The sequence below is a fragment of the Dromiciops gliroides genome, chromosome 3 (genome assembly GCF_019393635.1).
Source record: "Dromiciops gliroides isolate mDroGli1 chromosome 3, mDroGli1.pri, whole genome shotgun sequence".
NCBI classification, from domain to species: Eukaryota; Metazoa; Chordata; class Mammalia; order Microbiotheria; family Microbiotheriidae; genus Dromiciops; species Dromiciops gliroides.
Genome location: NC_057863.1, coordinates 615,994,196 through 616,020,967, shown reverse-complemented (window position 1 = coordinate 616,020,967; position 26,772 = coordinate 615,994,196). Strand labels below are relative to the sequence as shown.

The window sequence follows — 26,772 nt, the reverse complement described above, 5'->3', positions numbered from 1 at the left end:
GGGCTGGTATCATAGAATGTGGAGTGCTGGGCCTGGAATTAGGAAGAGCTGAGTTCAAATCCAGCTTCAGATGCTTACCAGAAATATGACTCTGGGCAAGCTTGGCATTTCACCTCTGTCTGCCTCAGTTTCCTCATCTGTAGAATGGAGATAATGATACTCCCCAGGGTTTTTGTGAGGATCAGATGAGATAATCATTATAAAGAACTTAGAAAAAAGAACAGTACTTGGCACACAGTAAGTTAGCTCTCTCTCTCTCTCTCTCTCTCTCTCTCTCTCTCTCTCTCTTCCTCCCTCCCTCCCTTCTCTCTCTCTCTCTCTTTCCACATATATACATACACACATAGATACATAGATATGATAGCTATTATTAGAAAATATTTGCCAGGCACTTTGTACCACTTAAAGTGTTATTATGATTAAAAACACGTTCATAGGCCCCAGGGTTGAGAATCTCTGACTTAGATCATAAGATCTCTGAACTGGAAAGATCATGTAATTAAGTCTAGTTATCAGCTCCATCTGTAAAAATCCATGGATAAGACATTTTTCAAAAACCTATCATTCCTCCCTGTTGCCCTCTCTTCTTGCCTAAGCCTCTTTGCCAGTCTCTTTAGACGACCTGCTGACATAGGCACCACTCAACTACCCAGACCACTCTTACACTTGGAGGCATCCTCCAGGCCCTGAGCCTGGGGCCAAGGAAAAGAGCTGCCAATTCAACATTCCACAACGTGGAGTCAGAAATGGGCTGGGGAAGGGGACCTGTTAGCCTGGACTTTGAAAAGAATCCTCCTGGGACTGGCCATTACCCTTTTCATAAGCCAAGGAGACAAAGGAAGGAGGAGCCCAGGCCTGTGCCCCATCCCTCACCTTGATTGAGAAACACAGACCTCTCAGCCACACACACACACACACACACACACACACACACACACACACACACACACACACACACACTGGCCACCTTTCCCAGGGTCCAGGGTGGGGAGCCAAGCATCCCTCACCCATCAGCAGCCTTCCACGTCAGCCCCCTTTCCTCTCCCCCTCCATCCCAAGCTGGGCCTCCGTCTCCAAGGAAGGGCGGTTGGCCCAACAAAGCATCAAACCTGGAGACAGAGACAGGAGGTGCTACTTGTAGTCCAAGCACTGGCTTTCCCTGCTGGGTCCTGTCAGATTGTCTGTCAGCCTCCCCCCTGGGCTCTAGTCTTTGGCTGGAAAACACAAATACGATGATGGGGAAAGAGAGTCAGGAGGCCTGTGTCCTGTGCCCAACTTGGCCATTTATTTGCGACTTTGTGGCCTTCTTCCCACCAGCTGCTTTGGCATTGGGACCAGACATAAAGCACCGGTCCAGGGGCCCGACGGGGCAGCTCTGGTAGCAGCTCCTGCCCAGCTTGGTCCTTGCCAGCTACCTCTTCCAGCTCTAACATTCTGTGTTCTAAGGGCCCTCCCAGCTCTGACATCCTGTGTTCTAAAGACCCTCCCAGGCCTGACATTCTCTGTTCTAAGAACCCTCCCAGCTTTGACAAATTATCTTCTAAGAACCACCCTAGCTTCAACTTTTATATTCTGACATTCTTTGCTCTAGGGTCCCTCCCAGCTCTAACAGTCTATAGTCTAAAGTCCTTTCCAGTTCTAACACTGTTCTGTGTTCTAGTATTATTCTATGTTCTAATATCCTACATGTTAAAGTACCTTCCAGCTCTGATACATCTTATTTCTATTTTCCACATTTGAAAAAAAAAAGTTTTATTCTGCTCTTAATGGCTCGAGAGGCACAGCATGTCCCCCTCCTGCCCCAGGCCACCCCTTCCTCCTCCATCCTAATTGTGCCATTGTCAGTTAGGGACTGGTGTCTATTCAGGGAGTAGAGAGGGGACCTATGTGACTGCCTGGAGATCTTTGTGAGCTCATGTTACAGAAATCTGCATGTATCATCATGGGTGCATGGGGGGGGGGGGCTGCTCAGCCTGGCCTTCTGCCCTGCTCTGCCCTATGAGACTCTACTGCAGCTGGGCTCATGCCCCTTGTTGGGTAAGATGCAAGGGATTCTCCTTCAGGTGTGGGTGGGACTACATGTCCTGGAGGAGGCTTCTGTGCCTCCTTTCATCAACAAGGAAACCAAAGGCACCCGAGGGTGAGCAGCTCACCCAAGATCACTTAGGTAGTAACTGAGGGAGGCTGTTTAATGCGATAGTAAGGGAACCAAACCTGGTGTTCTTCCATCTGAGCTCCAACCCTGACCCAATGGCTCATTACCTGCCCAGGTGACCTTGGGCAAGACTGCACTTTCTCTTCTGAAAAAGGAAAGTGGGCTTGGGACCCTTCCCCCTTGGGGTCACTTCCAGTTTGGAATCTATGATCCTCTAGCACAGAAGAGGCAAGATTCAAACTCTTATATCTTTGTGCAGGCACACACACACACACACACACACACACACACACACACACACCTACTGCTACTACTACCACTACCACCTATACAGTACTTTGTACACAGTAGGCACTTAATAGATGTTTCTTGAAGTCAAAGTTGGTGTCAATTCAGGACAGTCCTCTGGCCAAGGGGTTGATTTCATTCAACTAGATTGCATTCACCAGAATAATGCCTCTCCTTTCTACAGCTGTTTAAAGATTAGCAAAGAGCTTTCCTCAGCATCCCCTCCCCAAACACAATTAGGGAGTGCCAATAGTGGAATAAAGGGGGAGGGAGGGGAGATACACACACAAGATTTGGAGTTTAGAGGAGCTGGATTCAAGTCCTGACTCTGCTATTCATAAATGTTGGACCCTGGGCAAATCACTGGCTTTCCCTGACCCTGTTTTATCTGTAAAATGAGTTGGCTGAATCAGATGGACTCCAAGGTACTTCTCAGATCTGGTTGAGGCTCAGAGAACTCAGATGACTTAATGAAGGTCACACAGCAAAGTCAATGGCAGAGACAGAATTAGAACACAGATCTTCTGATGCCAAGGCCCCAGATTTTTCCGGTAGAGCCAAGCACCTCCCCTACCTTTGCCTCCAGGGGAAAGGGCTCCTGGGTCCAGCTTCCCCTCCCACCTCCCAGCCAGTCCCTGGTCTCTTCTAGTGAGTGTGAGGAAGGTCTTCTGAAAAAGGGGGAGAATCATCCCATCCCCAGAGACTGCGCCTCCTTCCCCCAGGCTGCACACCTGTGTCCCCAGCCTGACATTGGGAGGCACTAACACAATACATGCTAAAAATGCTTGTGCGTGTACAAGATGGGCCCGAAATATATTGAAAACATCCCCAAATTGGCCGGTTTTATTGCTATTTAAAACATATTCATGTCACACTCCATATATTTCATATATCAGGAAATGGCACCCATTCTAGAATTTAAACACATTTAATATATTGTCACATAAATATATGGACATGGAGCATCTGATGCAATCCCAGCTTCAGACAGGAACTGCCTAATGGGGCCCCAGACAAAGGCTGACTCCAGCTGAGCTCAGTTACCTGTGTATCTGAAATATAAAGCCAATCAGAAAGCTTGTTCTGGGTCCTGAACCTAGGTAAGATTACTGATGGGCAGAGCCTCTGCTGGACCAATCAGATGTTAGCAGGTGGTCAGCTTCTGGAATATGGAAATATTAGCCCTTGGGCAGTGGCATGAGCAAAATGAGGCTCCAAAGGTCTTGGTGGCTCCCTGTTATCTTTCTCTGAGACACTAATTTCAAAGGATCATAGAGTTAGACATTTAATGGACTTTTAGAGGTCATAGAGTCCAACCCCCTCTTTTTTACAAATTAAGGAACTGAGGTTCATTAGAGGTTATACAGTGACCATAATAATAAGAATGATAATAGCTGGGGCAGCTAGGTGGCGCAGTGGATAGAGCACTGGCCTTGGAGTCGGGAGTACCTGAGTTCAAATCCAGCCTCAGACACTTAACACTTACTAGCTGTGTGACCCTGGGCAAGTCACTTAACCCCAATTGCCTCACTAAAAAAAAAAAAATTAAAAAAAAAAGAATAATAATAAATAGAGCTATCTCTGTCCCTCCTTCACCCTCTTCCTATTTCACATCCACCTTGTGGTCCTCCCTCCATCGACAGAACAGAAATAACCTCTGATTGGGAATTTGGAAAGCTACTCCTCTCTGAGGGACCTTAAGCAAATCATTTTGAGCCTCACTCAGTTTACCTGTCTGAGAAATGGAAGGGTTAGTCTAAATGTTCCTTCACATCACTTCCAGGTCTAATATTCTGTTTAAACTGATCTGTTTCTCTTCCATTTTCAACCTTCTAATATCCTAGCATCCAGTGTTCTGACATCCATTGAGTTTGTAGGCACCCTGCCCATTACCACTCTGCATTGGTACTCAGAGTTCTGGGTCCCAGGTGTATATATGTGTACATATGATTCATAACTACAACATCAAACTATATATTATATATACATGTATATACACATGTATATTCCCATGTATATGAAATAAGATATGAGAAAGATTATATATATACATATTTTAAATCACAATTATCACAGCTCACTATTTCCTCATAAAATGGCAAGGTTTTGGCTAATGAGAGAATTTATTTCCCTTGAAAATGCATATTTGTTTCAAGAGTTTTGTTTTTCTTTTTCTAATGGGGATGGAGGGAGGTGGAAAGGAGAGATAATTGGTTTTTATTAGTTGAAAAAAATTAAATTAAATGACAGGGTTAGATTGTACAGTTGCTAAGGTCCCTCTCATAATGCAATTCAACTTCACAAACATTTATGAAATGTCTACTACTTGCAAGGGCAGCTAGGTGGTGCAATGGATAGAGTACAAGGTCTAGAATCAGGAAGACCCAAGTTCAAATCTGGTCTTAGACACTTACTTAGCTGTGTGACCTTGGGCAAGTCATTTAATAACCCCTTTTGCCTCAGTTTCCTCATCTGTCAAATGAGCTGTAGAAGGAAATAGCAAACCACTCCAGTATCTTTGCCAAGAAAACCCAGATACGACTGAAACAACAACAAGACCACTATTTTCAGGGTAATGTGATGTAGAGACTAGCCCAAAGAGTACCTAGTATCTGTCTCTGATGCGTACTGACTGTTAACTTCTCAGATTCCCCCAGGCAAGTCTCAAGGACTGTAAGACACGCTGCATCCATGGAAAGAATTTCACACTGAGAGTTTCATACTCAGATAAAATCACACATCTAGACCCCTTCTTTCCTTGCTTCCTACCCATCCCCCAAAAACCAACAACAAAGAGTTGCATGCTGGACACTGGACATCTACAAATGAAGAAGGAATAGTCAAGGGACCCTTTTTCTATTGGGAAGGAGATGACATATACACATCCATATGTAGGTTCTAAAGAAGAGAATTTATGGAGGCAAAAGAGAGAGGCAGATAGATACATGTTTGACATATGTCTGTAGGGATCTAAAGAACTGAAGAAATAAGTTTAGCTGGAGGGGATCAGGGAAGATTTCACAGAGGAGGTGGAAGATAAGCTGAGCTTGAAGGAGGAAAAAGATTTCAAGCACAGAGGTGGGAGATGGCATTCTGAGGTCAGGGAACAGTATCTATCCAACTGGAACAAAGAGCATAAACGGGGAAATATGAAATCCATTTGGGAAAGAGGGTTGGAGCCACATGTTGGAGGGCCTTCAATGATAACGGGAGGAGTTCCCATTTTGTTCTAATGCCACTAATGGCTTTTGAACTTGGGAGTGGCATGGCCAAGCCTTAACCTTATGAAGATTTTGTCTTTCAGTTGCATGGAGGATTGATTGAAAAGGAGAAAAGCCTCGTAACAGGGAGACTGGTTAGGAGGTTACTACAATAATCGTAGACAGAGGTGATTATGGGTCTAAATTAAGATGGCGGCCATGTGAGTATAAAGAAGGGAAGAGAGGGAAGAGTTTTAGTAGAGGGAGAATGCACCAAACACGGCAATGGATCAAATACAAAGCACAAGGGAGACAGATAAACCGGAAGCAATTCCAAGGTTTTATACCCAAGTGCCTGGGAGGAAGGTGCCACAATCAATAGAAATGGGTTTAGGGGGAGAGAGAGAATTAATTTTGGGATATGTTGAGTTGACAGATGGGTTGGATATCCAAGTAGAGATATCCATCAAGCGTTTGGAGATGAGAGACTAGAGCTCAAGGATGAGATGGTAGCTGGATATATATATATATATATATTTGGGAGACATATGAATACATAATCATTGGACTCATGGGAATGAATGAGAGCAGCAAGGGAGAAAATACAGGGGGAGCAAAAGAGGCAGAGCCTTGAGGAAACATGCTGGATACGGGGGAAGAAAATTAATGAAGAACATCCAAAAGAGACTGACTAGGAGCTGTAAAATAGGAAATATAAGAATATGGAGAGAGTGATGTCCTGGAACCTAAGGGAGAAGATAGTATCCAGGGCATGGGATGGTTAACAGTGTTGAACATTACCAAAAAATAGTCAAAAAGATGTGAGAAGGCACCTCCCCTACTTCTTCTTCTTCTTTTTTGGTGGGAAATGGGGGTTTAGTGACTTGCCCAGGGTCACACAGTTAGTTACGTGTCAAGTGTCTGAACCTGGATTTGAACTCAGGTCTTCCTGAATCCAGGGCCGATGCTTTATCCACTGCACCACCTAGCTGCCCCTCCCCTACTACTTTACAGAGGTGGTGACCAATGGATATGGAACACCAAATATAATATCAGACTTTTTCAATGTTTTCGTTAGTTTTACTCAGCTGTTTTCTTTTTTATTCTTCATCAGTAAGGCTGACCATATAGCAGAAGAGAGGATGGATACATTGGGAAATATGGGTGATGGAGAAACTAAAGATATCAATCAAAATTTATTTCAACAAAAAGAGAAAAAGGTCATTAGATATAGCAACTCCAACGTCACTGGTGACCTTTGAGAAATCAGTTCCTTTCAAGGGGTGAAGTCAGAAGCCAGATTATGAGACCTTGAGGAGCAAGTAAGTGATAAAAAAAAAAGCAAATTGTAGTCAGTTTTGTAGGTCATTAATGAAAGAAATGAGACATGTGAGAATTACTTTGAAGTTATGGCCAGAAGGAGGGATGGTTTTGGCTTTGGTTTTGGTTTTATAAGTTTGGGGAAAAGCTGAGCATATTTCTTGGGAAGGAACCACTAGTTGGGAGAATGAACGATGACACTGTTCATTGACATTGGCAGTGACAAGAGAGATGGGGAATGACCTATGGGTCAAGCTCCTGAAAGAGACAGGAGGAAATGGTAACAAGAGCTCAAGTAGAGAAATTAACTGTGTCTGTAAGGAGAAGGGCTACCTTGTACTCTGAGATCAGAGCAAAGGAGAGGATGGGGAAAGATACAGAGAGGTTTTGAGATACAGAAATGAGGCAATTATTTGGGAGGATAATCTTGATCACATTAAAGCAGAAGATAAGGAGGCAGGTAGAGTGTAAGAGTTTGTGGGGTAGGGGGCAGCTAGGTGGTGCAGAGGATAAAGTATTGGTCCTAGATTCAGGAGGACCTGAGTTCAAATCCGGCCTCAGACACTTGAAACTTACTAGCTGTGTGACCCTTGGCAAGTCACTTAACCCTCATTGCCCCACAAAAAAAAAAAAAGAGTTTGTGGGGTGGTATTGGAAACATGAAGAAATAGGAGAAGGGGGCAGCTAGGTGGCGCAGTGGATAGAGCAATGGCCCTGGAGTCGGGAGGACTTGAGTTCAAAGCCAGCTTCAGACATTAGCTGTGTGACCCTGGGCAAGTCATTTAATCTCACTTCATGTGACTAAGGTAGAGCAATGGGATTTTGCTCAGGGAGCAAGATTTGGGTGCCTCTAAAAGACCTTGTGTTCCTTAAGAATAAGAAAGAGAGCTTAGGACCCAGTTAGAAGTACTTACCATAGGAAGAACATGAAAAGACACTGAGTCTCTGCCAGGTTCAGCATTCTCCCCACTGGGTTACCCAGCTGCCTGGGTTCCCTCATATCCATTAATAAGTTTTATTCATATAGGGCACCCTTGAATATAAGCTGTCACCCTTTGCATTCACCCTTTCCCTCTTTTCTACCTTTTCCTTAGGGAATAATGATCAAATCAACACCACCTCCCAACAGAATATTATTGGTTAAGGGATGACAGTTGACTGCCCCATGCTTCCACTTACCATCCTTATGACTCATTATACCACAACTCCCTGGCCTGACCACTCTCTTCTATATGTTGTATTCCCCTTTAATCTAACCTATTAAGGTTCTATAATCTAATAAATTCCTTGAAGGCAAAGATGGTTTCCTCTTTGCTTTTGTTTATCCACAGCACCTAGCATAATGCCAGGTACACAGTAGGTGCCTAATAAATTATTTTTGTTCATTCATGAGTATTCTCTGGAAAAATCATATCGATACTCAGTCTCAATGTAATGTGGGAAAGGTCTGGAATTTTCCCACACCCATAGAATACCTAAGCTCCCTCCAGGAATGTGCTGTTCTCATGTCCACCATGGCTCATCAAGGGATCAAAGGGTCCACACCAGTCAGCCTTCCCATAGTCTCATTATCCCATTCCCAAATGCCACATTCAATCTGAACAGGCAGCTTTGTTTATGGAGAGCTGGAAAGGACCTTGGAGCTAAAGCTAGAGTTGAGATCATTAATTACAACCTGCTCCTTGCACAGTAGGGAAACTGAGGCCCGGAGAAGGTAAGAAGTTTCTGGCTAGAGGTCCCCAAGGTGGTAAATGACCAGATTGGTTAAAGCCAGGATTGTAATCCAGGCCCTCTCTGGTGCTCCCATACCAGGCTTTCTCGTGGTGATCCAGAGCTGCCAGTCAGGGGTTGCTTATTAGAAAGTACAACAGCTGGTGGAGGAGGAGGAGAGAGAGAGGCAGATGATGGAGAGTCGAGTGGGTGGATGGATGGATGGATAGATGAATGAATGGTGAGGGTGAGAGTGTGCCAAATTCATTTCAACATCACTCCAGCTGTTTATGCCCCTTTGGCTCCAAGGCCAAAGTCACCCATTCCCATAGAGGGAGGAGGATTTAGAGGTGGGAAGGGTGAACTGATGGGAGAGGTCACATGGATGGGAAAATGGGAGATCCTTGGGATCGTGCTTGTCCCTGGGAGAGTGGGGAAGGTAAAGGGGCTGCAGATTTATGGGAGCTAGTAAACAGCCCCCAAACGCCTTCCAGCTCAATGTGAGCACCAGGCTCTAGTTGCTTCCATTAAGATGAGAAAGGGCCAAGTGGAGTGAGGTGGGAGGAGGAAGCCTGAGGCACAGACACACAAGAGAAGGGGGAGAACAGCTGCCTTATCAAGGGCTCGCTGCTCCATCTTTTGTGTTACTGCTCTTGCTCTGATGGGCATCTGGTTTGGGGCTGGGGCTCTCTTCTAGGACAGGTTGGGTTCTTCTGGGGGGGTTTGGATTTTGTTTTCTTAACTCGACTGCTTCACTGGCTCAGTTCAATATTTAATTTTCACATAAATCCTCGAGTTGGAGCTCACCCTCCTGCGTTGTGATTCTCAATGAAGTTTGACTCTGCCCGCTGACTCAGGCCTCCTCCTGAGTGGACTGCTGAAGAAGAGGGGAATCCCACGTTCCCCCACCCCCAACCCTCTGCATGGATGCCTTGTCAGGGCCTATGAGCATAGTCAAATGGGTGCTCCAAAATCCACAGAGAAATGAGGTCTATGCAACCTGAAAATCCCAAGAAGGAGGAGGAAGAGATTCTAATAGGGCAAACCAAAGTCAATAGAAAATCAAAAGGGGCAGTTAGGTGGCACAGAGAATAGAGCACCAGCCCTGGAGTCAGGAGAAACTGAATTCCAATCCAGCCTCAGATACTTATTAGCTGTGTTACCCTGGACAAGTCACTTAACCCCAATTAGCACATGAAAAGTGGATTAGTTTAGAGCCAGAAAAACTGGCTTCAAATCTTGGCTCTGCTCTGTGACCACTTTACCTCTCCAGTTCTTAGTTTCCACATCTGTAAGAGTCGGGGGGGGGGGGCAGCTAGATGGCACAGTGGATAGAGCACCGGCCCTGGATTCAGGAGGACCTGAGTTCAAATCCGGCCTCAGACATTTAACAATTACCAGCTGTGTAACCCTAGGCAAGTCACTTAACCCCAATTGCCTCACCAAAAAAAAAAAAAAAAAGAGTCAATGTGGGGTCGTAGAGATAGCCCAGAGGGCCTAAGTCACACCCCTCTTCTGTAACCTACAACCTGGGTGACCTTGGGTAAATCCTTTGACCTCTGGACCTCAGTTTCTTCATCTGTAAAATGAGAGGGTTGAGTTAGATGAATTCTGAGCCCCCTTCCAACTCTGGAGCTACTGGGTCTGAGTCCCTCCTCAGGTACTTATTAACTGTGATCATAAGCAAAGCAAATCCTCCACCAGAGCCTCAGTTTCTTCATCTGTAAAAGGAGCATAAGAAGACTCACTATCATCAATCATTGAGGGTGCTAAGCCTGGGCCAGGCCCTGTGCTAGGGGCTAAGGGAACAAAAGGAAAAATAAGAGGCCAATTCCTGCCTCTAAAGATTATGGTGAAAAGGTGCTTCGCCAACATCCAAGGGCTCTGTTAAGATGAGTTTTCATCATCATTGCCATCCTTCTGTGAGGAGTCCACAAAGGCTCAGTAACTCTTGGGACATTACACGAGTCACAGAAGCCACACAACGAGCAGGTGGGACTGCATGAACTCTGAGGGCAGCCCTTCCAAGAACTGACTCTCTTGGATTGTGAAGTAGGTAAATGGACCAGATCAGGTTCTGCATAGATACATGCTCCAGGACCAAGACACTGACCTGCCCGCAGGCTTTGGAGGGAGATTCCCTCCTGGTTCAGTGAGATCACTGGAAAAGGAGCCATGGAAAAGAGATATGTCCATCCAGCTGTGTGGAGGCTGAGTTTCCCCATCTATAAAATAATTGAATCAGACTGGTTAATTTCTAAGGTTCCTTCCACACCAACTCTGACATCCTGTGTTCTAAGGGCCCTTCCAGCTCTGACATCCTGTGTGATAAGGGCCTTTTTAACCTCTGACATCCTATATTCTAAGGCCCTCCCAATCCTGATATCCTGAATTGTAAGGGTGCTCCCAGCTCTGACATTCTGGGTTCTAGGACTCTGACATTTTCTATTCTAAAGTCCCTTCTAGCCCTGATATTCCAGGTTATGAGGTTTCTTGCGGGCAGTTCTTCAGAAATGTGCTGATAAATGTTGAACAATCAGCTCTCCAGGAGAATAAATAATAAATAAATGTACCCTCAATAGACTTTTACATTTAATCTGCATTACTAAAATTGTCTCCAGCACTTTCTCAAGGCTAGACAATCCACAAGACATTTGGCAATTTCTGAGGTATAATGCTCTCTGAAAATTTACTAATCAGTTTTCCAGTTCAAGCTGGCTCCAGTAGACTACTGGTGATCTTCTCTGTCCTAAGTTCCCTTCCTCCTCTGACATTCTAGGTTCTTGAGTACTTTCCAACTGACATTCTATGTTCTAAAGCTCCTCCCGAATTGAACATTCTCCATCTGGCTCCAGCATCCGGTGTTCCTAAACTCCCTTCCCGCTCCAACAATCTATTTTCTAACCGTTTACATACAAAGATCCCTTCCAACTTGATTAATAATTAGTTACTAATTATTAATAATAATAGCAAGAAAGTCAATTTGTCCTAGGACCATTTCTAACTGAACCATATTAAAAAAAAAAAAGCTAAGAACAATGATAAAAGTAATAACACCAGGGGCAGCTAGGTGGCACAGTGGATAGAGCACCCGCCCTGGATTCAGGAGGACCTGAGTTCAAATCCAGCCTCAGACAGTTGACACTTACTAGCTGTGTGACCCTGGGCAAGTCACTTAGCCCCAATTGCCTCACACACACACACACACACACACACAAAAGTAATAACAATAATCACCATGTACAAAGTGACCTAAGGTTTGTGATTGTTTTGTATGTTCTCCTTTGATCCCCATGATAACCCTGTGCAGTAGATCTTATTATTCTCATTTTATAAATAAGAAAATGGAGGTGCAGAGAGGTTATTTGACTCTAATGATCTATGTTCTCTGATTTCTCCTTGGGTTCTATGTCACCCAATGTGGTCTCTGTCCTCTAAGCACTCATAGCCTTGGTAAATGAGACCAAGGCCGGCTGAGTAGCCTACAGCTAATATGATTCTCAGTGATGAGTACATGGGTGCCAAATGGACAAAGACGGACGGAGCCCGGGCTGTTAGCTGGGTGAAGAGAGAGCGGGATTTCCAAGGGAACTGGGTTTCAATCAATGTCTGGATGGAACAGAAGGGACATTGATTGATAAGGATGAGGGGGAAGCCGTCAAGTTATGTGATAAGAAATGGGCAATGAGAAAAGTAAAGGAACATTTATATTCATAGACACTTGGATTAACAGGTTGGGAGGTTGGAAATGGTTCTAATAAATAGAGCAGGATTGAAAGAGTCAATAGACCAGACATGCCAGGAGGAAAGAATGGATTTTTGCAAATAATGTAATTTGCAACTAGTTTTTAATCCTACCCACCCACCCCTGAAAATGTGTGCAGTCTCTCCCCTCCACCCAAGAAAAACCTCATTGATTGAAGCAATAGGATTATTGAGATCAGAGATGTCAGGGCCCTGAGTTATTTGGCAGAAGGAGGGACTTGGGGGACTGGAGCCCCAATCAGCCCCACAGAGAAACCCAGGAAAGGACTTTTCCAAGGCTACCATCCCACAGACAAAACATATCCATAAAACGGTGGGGACAGGGCAGCTAAGTGGCGCAGTAGATAAAGCACCAGCTCTGGATTCAGGAGGACCTGTGTTCAAATCCAACCTCAAACACTTGACACTTACTAGCTATGTGACCCTTGCAAGTCACTTAACCCTCCTTGCCCCGCCAAAACAAAAACAAAAAACATAAATCCGTGGGGACCCCACATTTACTGACAGTTCTGGCTGTAAGTATAGCAAACTCCCAAAGTTATACAGCCGTGGGGAGGCCAAAATAGCAGATCCTGCAAAGATCATTTGTATTTGGTTCCAGCACACAGTTACTTTTTTCCCTAGCTGAATTCTCTTCACAAGGACATTAAGATAAGTTTGTCTTCCCTGAGTACACACTGACTAGTGATTAAGGAAGCTTTCACTAATCAGCAACAGATTGGAATACTGTAGACCCCCTCAATTAGCATAGCTGTTTTCTCACCTGAGAAACTAGGGAGTTGTATTAAATTATTTCTTAGGTACTTTGCACCTCCAATATTCTATGTCCTGAGACCTTTCCTATCTGTAATAACTCTGTTCTAAAGGCCCTCCCGGCTCTGAAATTCTGTTCCAAAGGCCTTTCCACTTCTGACCTTCTCTGTTCTAAAGGCCCTCCCAGCTCTGAAATTCTATTCCAAGGGCCTTTCCACTTCTGACCTTCTCTGTTCTAAAGGCCCTCCCGGCTTTGAAATTCTGTTCCAAGGGCCTTTCCACTTCTGACCTTCTCTGTTCTAAAGGTCCTCATAGCTCTGACATTCTGTATTCTAAAGGCCCACCCAGCTCTGACATTCTCTGTTCTAAGGGGCCTCCCAGCTCTGACATCCTGTGTTCTAAGGCCCCTCTCAGCCCTGACATTCTATAACTATTGGAAGAAACAGATATGTGACAAGTTAACAGAAGTTAGAGGATGTAATTCTCTGGGGCCCAGTTCTAGATCACACCTGCTTAGAGCCCTGTAGCTGAGAGACATTGGGCAAATGCTAAAACAACAATCAGTTGTCTGAAATGCCATGAGTCCCAGGTTTAAGTTCTATGGAAGGGGAGGAGGGATGGGGAGTGGGGGGGGGAGGGGAGAGAGGAGGCCGAGCCGTGCAGAACGCTATTAGCGGCAGTGTCACAGTCTATACAATTGAAAACAGTTATTGTCTGACGGGCTTGATTAACTGTACATATTGCTAACACCTGCTCGGAAATCTAACGAGGGACAGGAACAGAACTCCTGATCAGGGTCTGTGTGGGTGGTGTGCGTGACTTGGCTACCGATCTCCCAAACATGGATTTACGTACAGAGGTACATGGATATGATCACATAGATGTACGGCGAAATGAGGGAACATATGTTGAAGCCTCCAAGACTTTCCGAGCTGAAAAGGACATTGGAACATCAGAGCGGGAAGAGAAATTGGAGTGTGATGATAACTGAGGTGTACATAGTACTCAGACACTACCTCATTTGCATTTCAGCATAACCCTGTGAAACAGGGGCCATGGATATTATTGTCCCCCATTTTACAGATGAGGAAACTGAGGTTCAAGGAGGCATCCAGGTGGCACCATAGTGCATGGTACACTGGACCCGGAATCAAGAAGTAATTGTTGTGACCCCATTTGGGGTTTTCTTGGCAAAGACACTGGAGTGGTTGGCCATTTCCTTCTCCAGCTCATTTAATGGATGAGAAAACTGAGATAAACGGGGTGAAGTGACTTGCCCAGGGTCACACAGCTAGTAAGTGTCTAAGGCTAGATTTGAACTCAGGAGGAGTTTTTCTGATTCCCAACCCAGTGTTCTATCTACTGGGCCAAAGAGTCAAGAAGACCTGAATTCAAATGTGACCTCAGACCCTTCCTAACTGTGTGACCCTAAGCAAGCTACTTTACCTGTTTGCCTCAGTTTCTTCATCTATAAAGTGGGGATAAGAATAGTACCTACCTCTCCAGGTTGTTGTGGGGATCAAATGAAATAATATTTGTAATCTTCTTTGCAAATATAAAAGCCCTAGATAAATGCTGTTATCATTTGACCATCATGGGGACTGCTTTTTTCAGCTACTCTCAATGACCATGTTACACTAAATTATAAGCAGAAGGGGTTTATGTCAATGAAGACAGTAAACACACTGATGAAAATAAATTGGCTAAGTATTCCCATCTAAGTATTTCTGAGCAAGCTGCTCCCACCAGCCATTCTTATCAGTATTGATGAGAAGAGGGCCATGAGGGCTCCCCTATTGAATAGATGCTTGAGCTTTGGACCTGGGTTTGACCATATCTGCCTTGATGTTGCAGGGCTCCTTTTTTCACTTCCTTCCTGATGCCCTGTTCCCCGTGACCCCTGCCACCCCCACCACCACCATATTGCTGTTGATGGAGTGGTGGACAAGTAAGCTTGTCACAGGCCTGGACCCGTGATTTCATTGGTTTAGGAAATTCCCAAGTGAAGAGATGAGTTAAACTGGACCCTGAATAGCAGGGTTTATGCCTAGACTCAGACTTAAATTATGTAGGGAATCAACAGGTGAAGAGAATCCAATGACTCTCCGGTGGTGGGGGAATCTAAAACCTCTTGGAATTGCTAAGACTCACTCTGGGCCCCTCCCTGCATTTGTCCCCCAGGTATCTCTTCCTATTTTCATTGTCATCATCCCACGGCCACCAGATTGGCACCTTCTCCAAAAATTGGGTTCTTAGGGGGTTTTCTAGAGGACTGAGAGGCTAAATGACTCACCCAAGGCTGCACAACCAGGATGTGTCAGCCATGGACTGGAACCCAGATCCTTCTGGCTCTTAATCCATGATCTCTGTCCATGGCGATGCCCCAAGCTTGTTAGAATTGTTCACAGACTAAGAATAGAAAACCCTGGAATGAGAGCTGTGAGGGTTCCTACATTATAGAAACTCATCTTCCTACAAGATCAAATCAATTGTGAAACTCCTACTTCCTCAGCACCCCATGGCCCCCAGGGGTCCCCTCCCTCCCTCTGATTGGAGAGGGTGAAGGGTGGACATCAGAAAGTCCCTCCCATATTCTTCATTTAAAAAGGGGGACCAGGACAGAGACCTCATCATTTCCCACCTGGCTGCAGGACTTCATCACACCCCTCACCCAGGAACTCTCCCTCCCTCCCTCCCTCTTTTCATCTTTTTAATGTGCTGCCTTCCCCCATCCCTTGAGAGCAGGGATTGTCCTTTTTTTGGATTCCTAGTCCTTAGTTCAGTGCCTGGCATACACTAAACACTTAATAAATGTTTTATCCATTCATGTTGACTCTCCCATTAGACTATGAATTCTTTGAGAGCAAGGACTTGTCTTTTGCCTTTCTCTGTATTCCCAGTCCTTAGCACAGTGCCGGGCATACAGTAAGCACTTAATAAATGCTTTCTTCATTCCTATGGTCTCCCCCATCAGACTGTGAGCTCCTTGAAAGCAGAGACTGTCTTTCACCTTTCTTTGTATCCCCAACACTTACCACAGTGTCTGGCACACAGTTGGCACTTAATGTTTATTAAGTAACTATAAAATGCATGAGCTTCAACACCTGAATTTCATGATATTTGCTTTGTTTTCATAGAGACTTTCTTTTTTTCCTTTTGCTTTCATCCTACTTCTTGGCTATATTCCCTCCTGATAGGCAAAATCACCAGGGAAGGGATCAGAAGATAAGTAAAGTATGACTCTTATCATGTAGAGTTCTCTCTCCCTTCTCTGGATTCCTGTCACACCAAGAGACTGTAACATAGGACTTTCCCCTTAACTAGAGAAAGATATAAGCCAGGCTAGAGCTCCCATGTGGGATTTTCTGTCTCCCTTCCTGAGCCGAGTCATTGGCAACCTTTCACTGTTGGTATGCCAAGACTCCATCTCCTTTTTATCCCAGTTTGGAAAAGCTGTGAGTTTCATCTCTCTCCATTTGGGGTTAAAGGCATCCCAGAGAAGGAACAGGAATGAGAGAGTTCCTTTCACTGATGTTGGCAGCTTTCAGACACAGCAGAAAAGGGACCATCCTATGGGCCCCTGGGCAAGCCATTTATCTTCAGACTTCTCTCTGCCTCAGTCTCCTGATCTGTAAAATTAAGATAATAATAGGACCTTTATCTAAGAGGTATCAGGGGGATCAAATGAGATTTTATATATGTATATGTATGTGTATATGTATTTGTATATGTATATATGTATATGTATATATGTATATGTGTATATGTATATGTATATATGTATATATATAAAGCACTTTGCAAACTTTTGTTATAGAAATGCTAGCTAATTTTATCATCATCATCATCCTGTAGTAGAATAGACACCTAGCATCCCGCTCTATGGGTTTTTCTGTCAATATTATCAGAGTTTATGCCTAAACTGAGGTTTGAATTAAGTAGGAATTCAACAGGTGAAGGATGTTCAATAACTCTCCACTGGTGGAGGAATCTATAACCTCCTGGCTCTGGGCCCCTCCCTGCCTGTATCTCCCAGGTATCTCCTATTTCAATCACAACCATCCCATTGGCATGATCAACCAAAATGGGAAGGGACTGTAGAGTCAAGGTTAGAGCTACCAGGGACCTCAAGCCACTTAGACCCACCCAGCCCAACCCTCCCCTTCATTTGTTTACAGTTGAGGAAACAGAAGATCTGGGAGTTCTCAGTCGCACCCCATATGAGGACCCACCAATGGACTAGGGATGTTGAATTTAGAGAAGACAGGAAAGGGGGTGGGAGGAGAGAGATAATGGCTTTCCCCAAGTATCTGGACAGCTGTCCATGAGCCTTGTTTTCCTTGGCTCCAAGGGTGGAATTGGGAGCAATGGGTAGAAGTTGCGCAGAGTCAGATGTAGACTTGGTGTTGGGAAGAATTGCTGGATGATGGGAACTCCCCCCAAGGGGAATGACTAGGAAAGTAGCGAGCTCCTCCTTTCTGAAAGTGTATAGACAGAAGCTGGATGGGCACTCAATGGTATGGTGTAAAGGGGATTACTGATCAGATAACAGTAGGAGATGCTGGGATGTCATCCACGTAGATGCTCCAGTGGATCAATGATACCGATTGCAACCTTTGTGTATAGCAGGATGTTGTCTTGGTAAGATGTTGCAGGCAGAAATATTTGTCCCCAGCCAGCCTGCAGATATGTTTCTCTGAACTTAGAAGTGCTGGTGCTCAAGACAACAGACATCCCAGCCTGGACCCATACTCAAAGGCCTCCTGGCTTATTTTAGTCTGCCAGGACATGTATCCCTTCCCTCCCTGCCTCCTTCTCCTCCGCCCCACTACCAACTCCCCCTAGCCTGTAAGAAACGATGGTCCCCACCACACAATGACGAGGAGGACTGTGGCAGAGGGCTGTGCACACAAAACGTTCTTAATAAATGTTTGTTGAAAAGAAAAGTCATTGTAACTATTGGAACTCTGCATAATCAATGTTTATTGAATGTTGACTGATGCGATGAGTCACTCAACAAACTTTCCCATAAACATCTACTTACTCTAGGGAGCCCTGTGCTCCCTTTTGGAGAGAGAGTCGGATTAAACTGTTCCCTGCCTTAGTAGGGAGATAAGAAACAAACCTGGGGGCAGCTAGCTAGCGCAGTGGATAGAGCACCGGCCCTGGAGTCAGGAGTACCTGAGTTCAAATCTGGCCTCAGACACTTAACACTTACTAGCTGTGTGACCCTGGGCAAGTCACTTAACCCCAATTTCCTCACTTAAAAAAAAAAAGAAACAAACCTGGATTTGAAGCAGGGCAGTACAGAGGAAAGAGGATCGATTTTGGAATCCAAGAACCTGGGTTCAGATCCTACCTCTGTCGTTTACAACCTATGTGGCCTAGGGCAAGTCATTTAACCTCTCAGCCTCAGGTTCCTCAACTGTAAAATGAGGGGGTTGTTGAGGTTCCAGCCCTAAATCTTGTTGTCACTATTGTTCAGTCATTTCAGTCATGTCTGGCTCTCTATGGCCCCATTTGGGGGTTTTCTTGGTAGAGACACTGAAGTGGTTTGCCATTTCCTTCTCCAATCCATTTTATAGATGAGGAAACTGAGGCAAACAGGGTTAAGTGACTTGCCCAGGGTCACAAAGCTAGTGAGTGACTGAGACTGGATTTGAACCCAGGTCTTCCTGATTTCAAGCCTGGTACTCTATCCATTGATCCATTGAGCTGCCCTGCCCTAAATCTATGATCCTCCTATTGGGACAAGGTTTCAGAGAGTGGCTACATAGACTTAGGGAATTGTAGCCCAAAGGGCTCTTGCTTGGAGGGGAAGGACTGTAAGCTCTGAGTCATTTCCTACCTCTCCTCCAAGTGAGAAGCAGCCACATTGTCCCTTTGGACTCCAATTCCCCCTAAGTCCATGCAGCCATTCTCTGGAGCCTCTTTATACAATGATCCCCTGGATGGGCCTCTCCGAGGTCCTTTTGGGGTCTAATTCCTCAGATCCTGGAACATTTAACGTTACTGACTCCCCCAGGAGGCTTTCTGGAGGTCAAATGGGTGGGGATGTGGCAGGGAATGCTGACTCGCTGGCTGTCCAGGGGTGAAAATGGAAGCCCCTGAAATCGGCCCAGGCTTTCTCTAAACTTCTATTGATCCACTAAACTTCTACCTGCATTTGCTTCCCTGACAGCCCCTCCCACTTCCATTGCCGTTGTGGCTGCTGACACACCTGCCCCGTTTAGCCGCTACCAGGCTCAGAACTTCACCCTGGTCTGCATTGTGTCAGGAGGGAAGCCAGCCCCTGTGGTAAGTATCCCCAGGGCCCCAGAACCCCACCTCTCTCTCCTTTGGTCTGCTCATGGGTGGGGATCCCAATCCCCCAACATTCCAGATGATGGTCCAGCTGAGAGACGGGGATGGACCAAGAAGGACAACCAGGCCGCCAACCAGGCTGCCAACCGGGCCTAACTCAATTCTTAGGGTCTGAGTCTGAAGGACAGTTCTGCTGCTCTCTACTCGTATGACCTTGGAAAGGTCACTTCTCTTTGAGACTCAGTGTCTTCATCAACAAAACCAAAGAGTAAGACTGGCTCATTTCTCAAGGCCTTTCCAATTCTTGGGCCTGGGATTTTATAAGCCATCCACAGTAAGTTTTGGGTCCCACCTACCCACACTGACCTGACCCATTCTCCCCTCTAGCCCTCTCAGCTTCCTTCTCATTCAGTCTCCCAGGGCTAAAAAGAACACAACCTTCCAGATCTGGAAGCGCAGAAAAAAATAAAAAAAATAGGGAGCAATTATAATCTGATGGATTTCTTTTGTGGTCACCCCAATATCCTAGAGCCCTTGACAATTTTTCCCCAATATTCATTGTCATGGCTATTTTAAGGGACAACTTGAGTGTGGTTGGCAGGGTGGGTAAGTCACTTGGAAGGAGCTAATCTGGGGTGTGTGTGGGAGAAGGAGACAGGGTGGAAGGAGACAAGCAGAAATCAGGGAGAAATTTGACTCGGGACTTTCTCCATGGTACTATAAAAAGGGCACTGGAATTTGGAACCATGAGCTGGATTCAAGGCCTATCTCTGCTGCTTACTGCCTGGGTCATTTCCCCAGCCTCAAGTTTCTTCATCTGTCAAGTCAGGGAGCTGGATTAGATTGCCTCCAAAGTCCCTCTAAGTTCTGGAGTTATGAGCCTATAAACTGTCTTTAAATTCCATGACGTACTACTTCCTACCTCTGGAAGTTTGGACAAGTCACATCTCCTTCAGGGGCTTCAGTTTCTTCTATGTAAAAAGAGGCGGGTAGACTCTAAGGTCCTGTACACCTCTTAATCCTCTGGTGATTCCCAAAGGACCTGGCTGATGGCCTTTGCCACAGGGGGCACAAACACCACTTGATTTAAAGGTCAATGTGACCCTGCATCAACTCCACTAGAAATTCACATTCCCTCCCCAGGTACAATGGAAAGAATAGGATATAAAGCTCCATGGGAACTCCCACACCCCAGAGAAGATTGGGGTACAAAAGGAAGACTTTTTGAACCCCTACCCCCACTCCCCACATCTATTCCTCCTACTTCCCCCCACCACCCACCAACCCCTAACATCAGTGGACAATGACAAAGGGCTGATGGGAAATGCTTGCTGTCCTCCAAGGGCATCCTGGTGGGTGCCCTCCAGGATGCTGCCGGTTCATTTCTAATGCCTCCTGCTCATTCCCCCTGTCGCTACCAACGGTGCCTCAGGGCCCTTGAAACCTTTCAGCAGGCCAGGCCTCTAAGGTTTCACCCAATCAAATAGTCCCCCTTTTTTTAAAAAATGTTTCTCAGCCCCCCATATTCTGCCAGCTCCTTGCATCTGCCTGGGATGTTAGAAGCTCAGAGGAATCCTTTGATATAAATTACAATCCGGCTTTTGAAGCACTTTTCAAAAAACCCAAAGCAGTCCTTTATGTGCAAGCGACATTCATTTTTGGAGGCTATAAACCCTGACAGATTGGCCTCTCCTGTATTGGATTCCTCCCCACCCACCCCGCACCAACACACACACACACACACACACACACACACACACACACACACCCCTCCCCCTCGCTAATTCCGTCTTCTCTCAACCCCATTGTCTCCCTCTTCTCTCTTTCTTCCTCTCTTTCCTCTCCTACCTTCCCTCTCCAGGGACCCAGCTTCCCTCAGAGATGCTTCCCACATATGCACCATCTCCCTCCTCAGCTCCCATCGATTTATTTATTCGATTTATTAAAGAGACACCCGTTTCCCACAGGCCTCTGGGCGCATGTACCAAAATACAAAAACAACAAATTGAATTAAATTCCGCAGCTCAAAACTTGAATTCCCCATTAGAAGAGAAAGCTAGAGGACAATTTTCTTTCTCCAGAGCTACACACCTATCTCCCTCCCACACAAGCACACCTGTTCAGACTTTAGTCTCTGTCTCTGTCTCTGTCTCTGTCTCTGTCTCTCTCTCTCTCTCTCTCTCACACACACACACACACACACACACACACACACACACACACACATACACACAATTTTCTCCCATTTCTTCTTCCAACATCCTTCTAATTTCCCCTCCATATCTACCTTCCCGATGGCTCCCATCCCCCTGCTTAGAAACCAACTCCCTTCCCAAGAAGCCGCCAAGATGTTCAAAAGTTAAAGTCGCCTCTGATGCAGGGTACTTTGGCTATAAACGGAGTGCTGGGATGGGTACTATGAGGCACAGCCTCCTTTGAAAGAAGGCATGATCCACACCTCCAGAAAGCAGCCCTGTCTGTTAGTCCCAGCCTCTAGGAATTGCCCAGAAAAAGTCAGCTTCCAAATTGATGAAAAAGATATAAGGATCACAGGAGTCATGAAGGAGCCTAGATTTAATATTATAAAGGACCCCTGAGGCCCAGGGAAGGTCACACAAGCAGTAAGCTTCTGAAATGAGATTTGAACCCAGGTCCTACAACTCGAGTCCCTGCTCTCAGGAAGCTCCATGCCTATTAAGGCAAGACACAGCCTCTGATGGAAGTATCACAGACCCTATAGTCAGGCTCCTTCTAGAGACACACAGTGCCTACCTCTTAGACAGCTCGTAGCCTAAAGGAGGAAGCAAGAAAAATATCCAACCCAAAGAGACATTTAAAAATGATTCATCTGCAGCTATAATTGTATACCTCACGTTAAACAACCTCCAGATAGGAAAATCAGGTTTTATGCAACAGATGAATTGGGAGACAATTCCTCCCATTAGAAACAGACTCACCCTGGGAGTCCTTTAATTAGTCACATACTCCCCACCCCCAGTGCATTTGAGATAGTATTTGATATGCAAAAGTGTGAGTTGCCTGGATTTTTTTCCAGAGCATATTTACTGGATAAAACTCTAGCTTCCTCCTGGTTTTCTGGGCCAAGACTGGGAAATAATAGCATGAATAACCCAGAATAGCAATTAATTCAAATATCATTTGGGTAGGCCTTTGGCCTGGGTTACATGATTGGTTTGGAGCAGAGAAACAAGATCATAATTCAAGGTTAGCGATTATGGCAGAGAAGGTAGCTTGGGATGGTACCTTTGCCACAGAAGAGAAGCCAAATAATGAAAAGCCCAAGGGTGGAGAATTAAGAGTTGAGGATATGTACATTAACAAGTGGTGGGAGTCTGCTTGGAGGGAGTAGAATGGACAAAAATGGGAGGCTTTCTGAAGTGTTAGTCTTGAGCAACGTTGCCTCTGGCTAGTTCAGAGTCAACCACTAGAGGTAAAGAGCTCATCCCTCTCCTGACCATTTCCTCCCTCCCATTTTAGGTTTACTTCAAGAGAGATGGTGAGCCCATTGAAGCTGTGTCCCTGTCCGAACCTGCAGTTGGGACAGCTGCCCTCCAGGATAGCCGGGCGTTTCGCAGCCTGCTGCATCGAGACCTGGATGACACTAAGATGCAGAAATCCCTCTCCCTGCTGGATGCTGAGGGCAGGGGTGGGCATCCCTACACCGAGGGGCCCTTCCGGGGCCTGACCCCAGACCCAAGCCTTGTCCTCCAACCTACAACTGAGAACATCCCAGAGACTGTGGTGAGCCGGGAGTTCCCCCGTTGGGTCCACAGTGCAGAGCCTGTCTATTTCCTGCGTCACAGCCGCGCCCCGGGCAGCGACGGCACTGTGGAAGTGCGGGCCCTTCTCACCTGGACCCTCAACCCTCAGGTGGACAATGAGGCCCTCTTCAGCTGTGAGGTCAAGCACCCGGCTCTCTCCATGCCTATGCAGGCAGAAGTCACACTGGGTAAGGTCATAGCAGGGAATGGGTCTCTCAGACCTTTCAGATTTGAGACAGGATGCTGAGGGCAGGGGGAGAGGGGGTGTTACCTCATCTAGAAGGAAACGGCAGCTACCTTTTTCTGTGCCTCTTCCTACACACACACACACACACACACACACACACACACACACACACACACACACACCCCTGACCCCACACCTGCTCTTAGTTAGCTGTGACCAGAGGAAGATTCTAATTAATGGAATTCAATTCAGCAATTCAAATCAACAACCCTTTATTGAGGCTTTGTACAAAGCCCTGTGACTGGCAGCAAATTTCTTGGAGAGACTATTTGAGAGCAGAGATAGGAAGATGAGTTAGACTTGGTTACTGCCCTTTGTAAGTAATATGTATGTAGATATGCATATATATATGTGTGTGTGTGTGTGTGTGTGTGTGTTTGTATGTATGCATATAATAAGATTGCATATGTATGAGTGTGTGTGTGTGTGTGTGTGTGTTTGTGTGTGTGTAATCTCATTTGATCCTCACACCAACTCTAGGAGTCAGGTGCTATTTTTTTTTTTTTGGTGAGCTAATTGAGGTTAAGTGACTTGCCCAGGGTCACACAGCTAGTAAGTGTTAAGTGTCTGAGGCCGGACACTTGAACTCAGGTCCTCCTGAATCCAGAGCCAGTGCTCTATGCACTGTGCCACCTGGCTGCCCCATCAGGTGCTATTATTATCCCCATTTTTTAGAAGAGGAAACTGAGTTAGACAGTTTAAGATGACTTGACCAAGGTCCCACAATGAATAAGTGTCGGACACCATATTTGAACTCAGGTCTTCCTGAGCCTAGGTCCAGTACTCTACCTACTTTGAAATCTAGCCACCTCAATCCAAGGTAGTAGCACCAAGTGCCCTAAAACACGTACTAACATTATTCTTGGGGGCAGGAGCAGAGGAAGGAGAAGGTGCTGCCAGTTGGGAAGAAGGAGGGCTTCCAGTAGGAGGCAGCATTTGAAATAAGCCTTGATAGATTAATTTACACTAAGGTCTTAGTCACCTACTCAGAATGAGATCACGTTTCTGTTGAGCATTAAGGCTTATGAAGCAGCGGCTCACGACTGGTGTAAAGGAAAGAGTGCTAGACTTTGAGGCAGAGAAACTGGGTTCAAACTCAGGCAAATGCTAGTTTTGTGTCCTTTCCCTGGACCTCAGTTTCCCCATCTGTAAAATGAATAGGTATAACTAGATGATCCCAGAGACAAAATCTGAAGTTAAAAGGATCTGCATTCAAATAATAGCTCAGGGGCAGCTAGGTGGCACAGTGTATAGAGCACTGGCCCTGGATTCAGGATGACCTGAGTTCAAATCCAGCCTCAGACACTTGACACTTACTAGCTGTGTGACCCTGATCAAGTCACTTAACCCTCATTGCCCTGCAAATAATAATAATAATAATAATAATAATAATAATAATAATAATAATAGCTCGGCCTTTGTGACCTTGGACAAAGTCCCTTCCTATCTCCAATCCTCAGTTTCCTTATCCTCATGACTGAATGACTGCCAAGGTTATTTCCAACTCTAACCCTATGGTTGTTCTGTGACCCTCTGGTCACTAAGGTCTCTGCCATCCATAAATCCTCAACAACCAGTGTTGTAAGGAGTGAAAGAATAACTCTTCCCATCTTATTGATGAAGAAACCGAGGCCCACAATGGAGCGATGCTTTGAATAGAATCTGTACAGTGTTGCCATTGCAATAAGGAAGACAGTCTTTTGGCTCTCTAAGGGTGATATTTTAGGCAACATAATGGATGAGTTTAAGGGGTTAGAGGAAGGGGACACCCCCAAATCATACCCTGGATGGAGATATTGTCATGTAAAGCCAACCTTGTCCTACAGGTTTCCTCCTCAGCTTTGGCTAGTTTTACCCCCAGTAGAACATCCCCTTTCTAGAGATCAGACTTTTAGAGCTTCTCTTTGACTCTTAGCAGATTGGCTGATGATGCCAAGAGGAATAACAAACACACTGTTTAGAGGGGCAAGGTCTGGGCAAGCCCAGAGTGCTGCATTGAAACGAATAAGATAGTATCTAATAGGGAAAAATGTAAAGTCTTCTACTTAGGTCAAAAGAAGTATGTCGCAAAAAACAGGATGGTATAGGCAATAGTTAGACAGTTCCTTCTCAGGAAAAAGATCTGGGGGTCTGAGTGGACTACAAACTCAATAGGCGTCAGTCAAAAAAAAAAAAAAAGCTAATGGGATCTTGGGCCACATTAAGAAGAGAGACAGAGTTTCCAGGAATAAGAAGGCAATAGTTTTGCTATCAGTGTCAGACCATGGTCTTCCATTCTAGGCATCCTCATTGAGGAAGGACATTGGCAGGATGGAGAACACCCAGAGAAGGGAAACCAGGAAGGTAAAGGGTCTTGAGTCCATGTCACATGTAGATCAAGGAGATGTTTAGCTGGGGGAGGGGGGGGTAGGGACATGATATCTAAAGGTCTACCCTATAGAAGAGGGCCCAAGACATGTCTCATGTGGCCCCAGGGAACGGAACCAGGAGCAATGCCTTAAAGACAGATGCACAGAGGACAATTTGGGCTGGGTGTCAGGAAAAGCCTTCTAATCATCAGAGCTGTCTCAGAGCGGGATGGACTGCCTGGAGAGGTGCTGGCTATAATGGAATTCTTTTCAAGTATGAATTGACCCAGATGGCTGGCGAGGTCCTTTCCAACTCTGAAATTCCATGATTCTGTAATTTGGTTAAGGTTAATGGCCATACTTTAAGTTTGAGAGGTAAGGGAAATATTTTTGTTTGATTTTGTTTTTCAAAAAAGCTTCAATTCTTCCCGGAAAATGCTCCCCCTCCCACCCCCAGGGAGGGAGATGAGCACCACCTAGGGGTCTTGCCACAGAATACAGTCCTTCAGAAGCCTAAACTTATAGCTAAAGATGCCCAATCCAACTCAAGCAGCATCATCAGCTTTAGAGGTAGGAGAGTGCTCAGGGGCCATCCTTCAATTTTTTTCATTTTCATCTTTTTATATTCATTTCATTTTCAGGAGCCTTCTCATTTTACAGATAAGTAAGCTGAGACCCAGAAAGAAGAGACTTGCCCAAGGTCACAAAAGTAACAAGGGGCAGAATTAGGATTTGAACCCAGCTCCTTTAACTCCAAATCATGCTCCCCCATACCAGGTTGCCTAATTGGGCTTCATTAGGTCCTGAATATATAATGTCCCACAGCGTCCTAGCCATCACCCCTCTAGTCATGTCCTCTACCCCTAGGACTATTAGAGAGAACCTTAGGACACAGAATGCC

At 45.5% G+C, this 26,772-nt stretch overlaps 1 protein-coding gene across 2 annotated transcripts in view; it reads left to right on the top strand.

Annotated features, from left to right (window-relative positions):
- Positions 1–26,772, top strand: part of IGSF21 (immunoglobin superfamily member 21) — a 416,639-nt gene that overhangs the window by 362,896 nt on the left and 26,971 nt on the right. For both annotated transcript variants that reach the window (XM_043996557.1, XM_043996558.1), the window contains 2 exons: positions 19,373–19,488; positions 22,993–23,464. In XM_043996557.1, the coding sequence (XP_043852492.1) occupies positions 19,373–19,488; positions 22,993–23,464 (588 nt within the window). The remainder of the gene's footprint in view (positions 1–19,372; positions 19,489–22,992; positions 23,465–26,772) is intronic.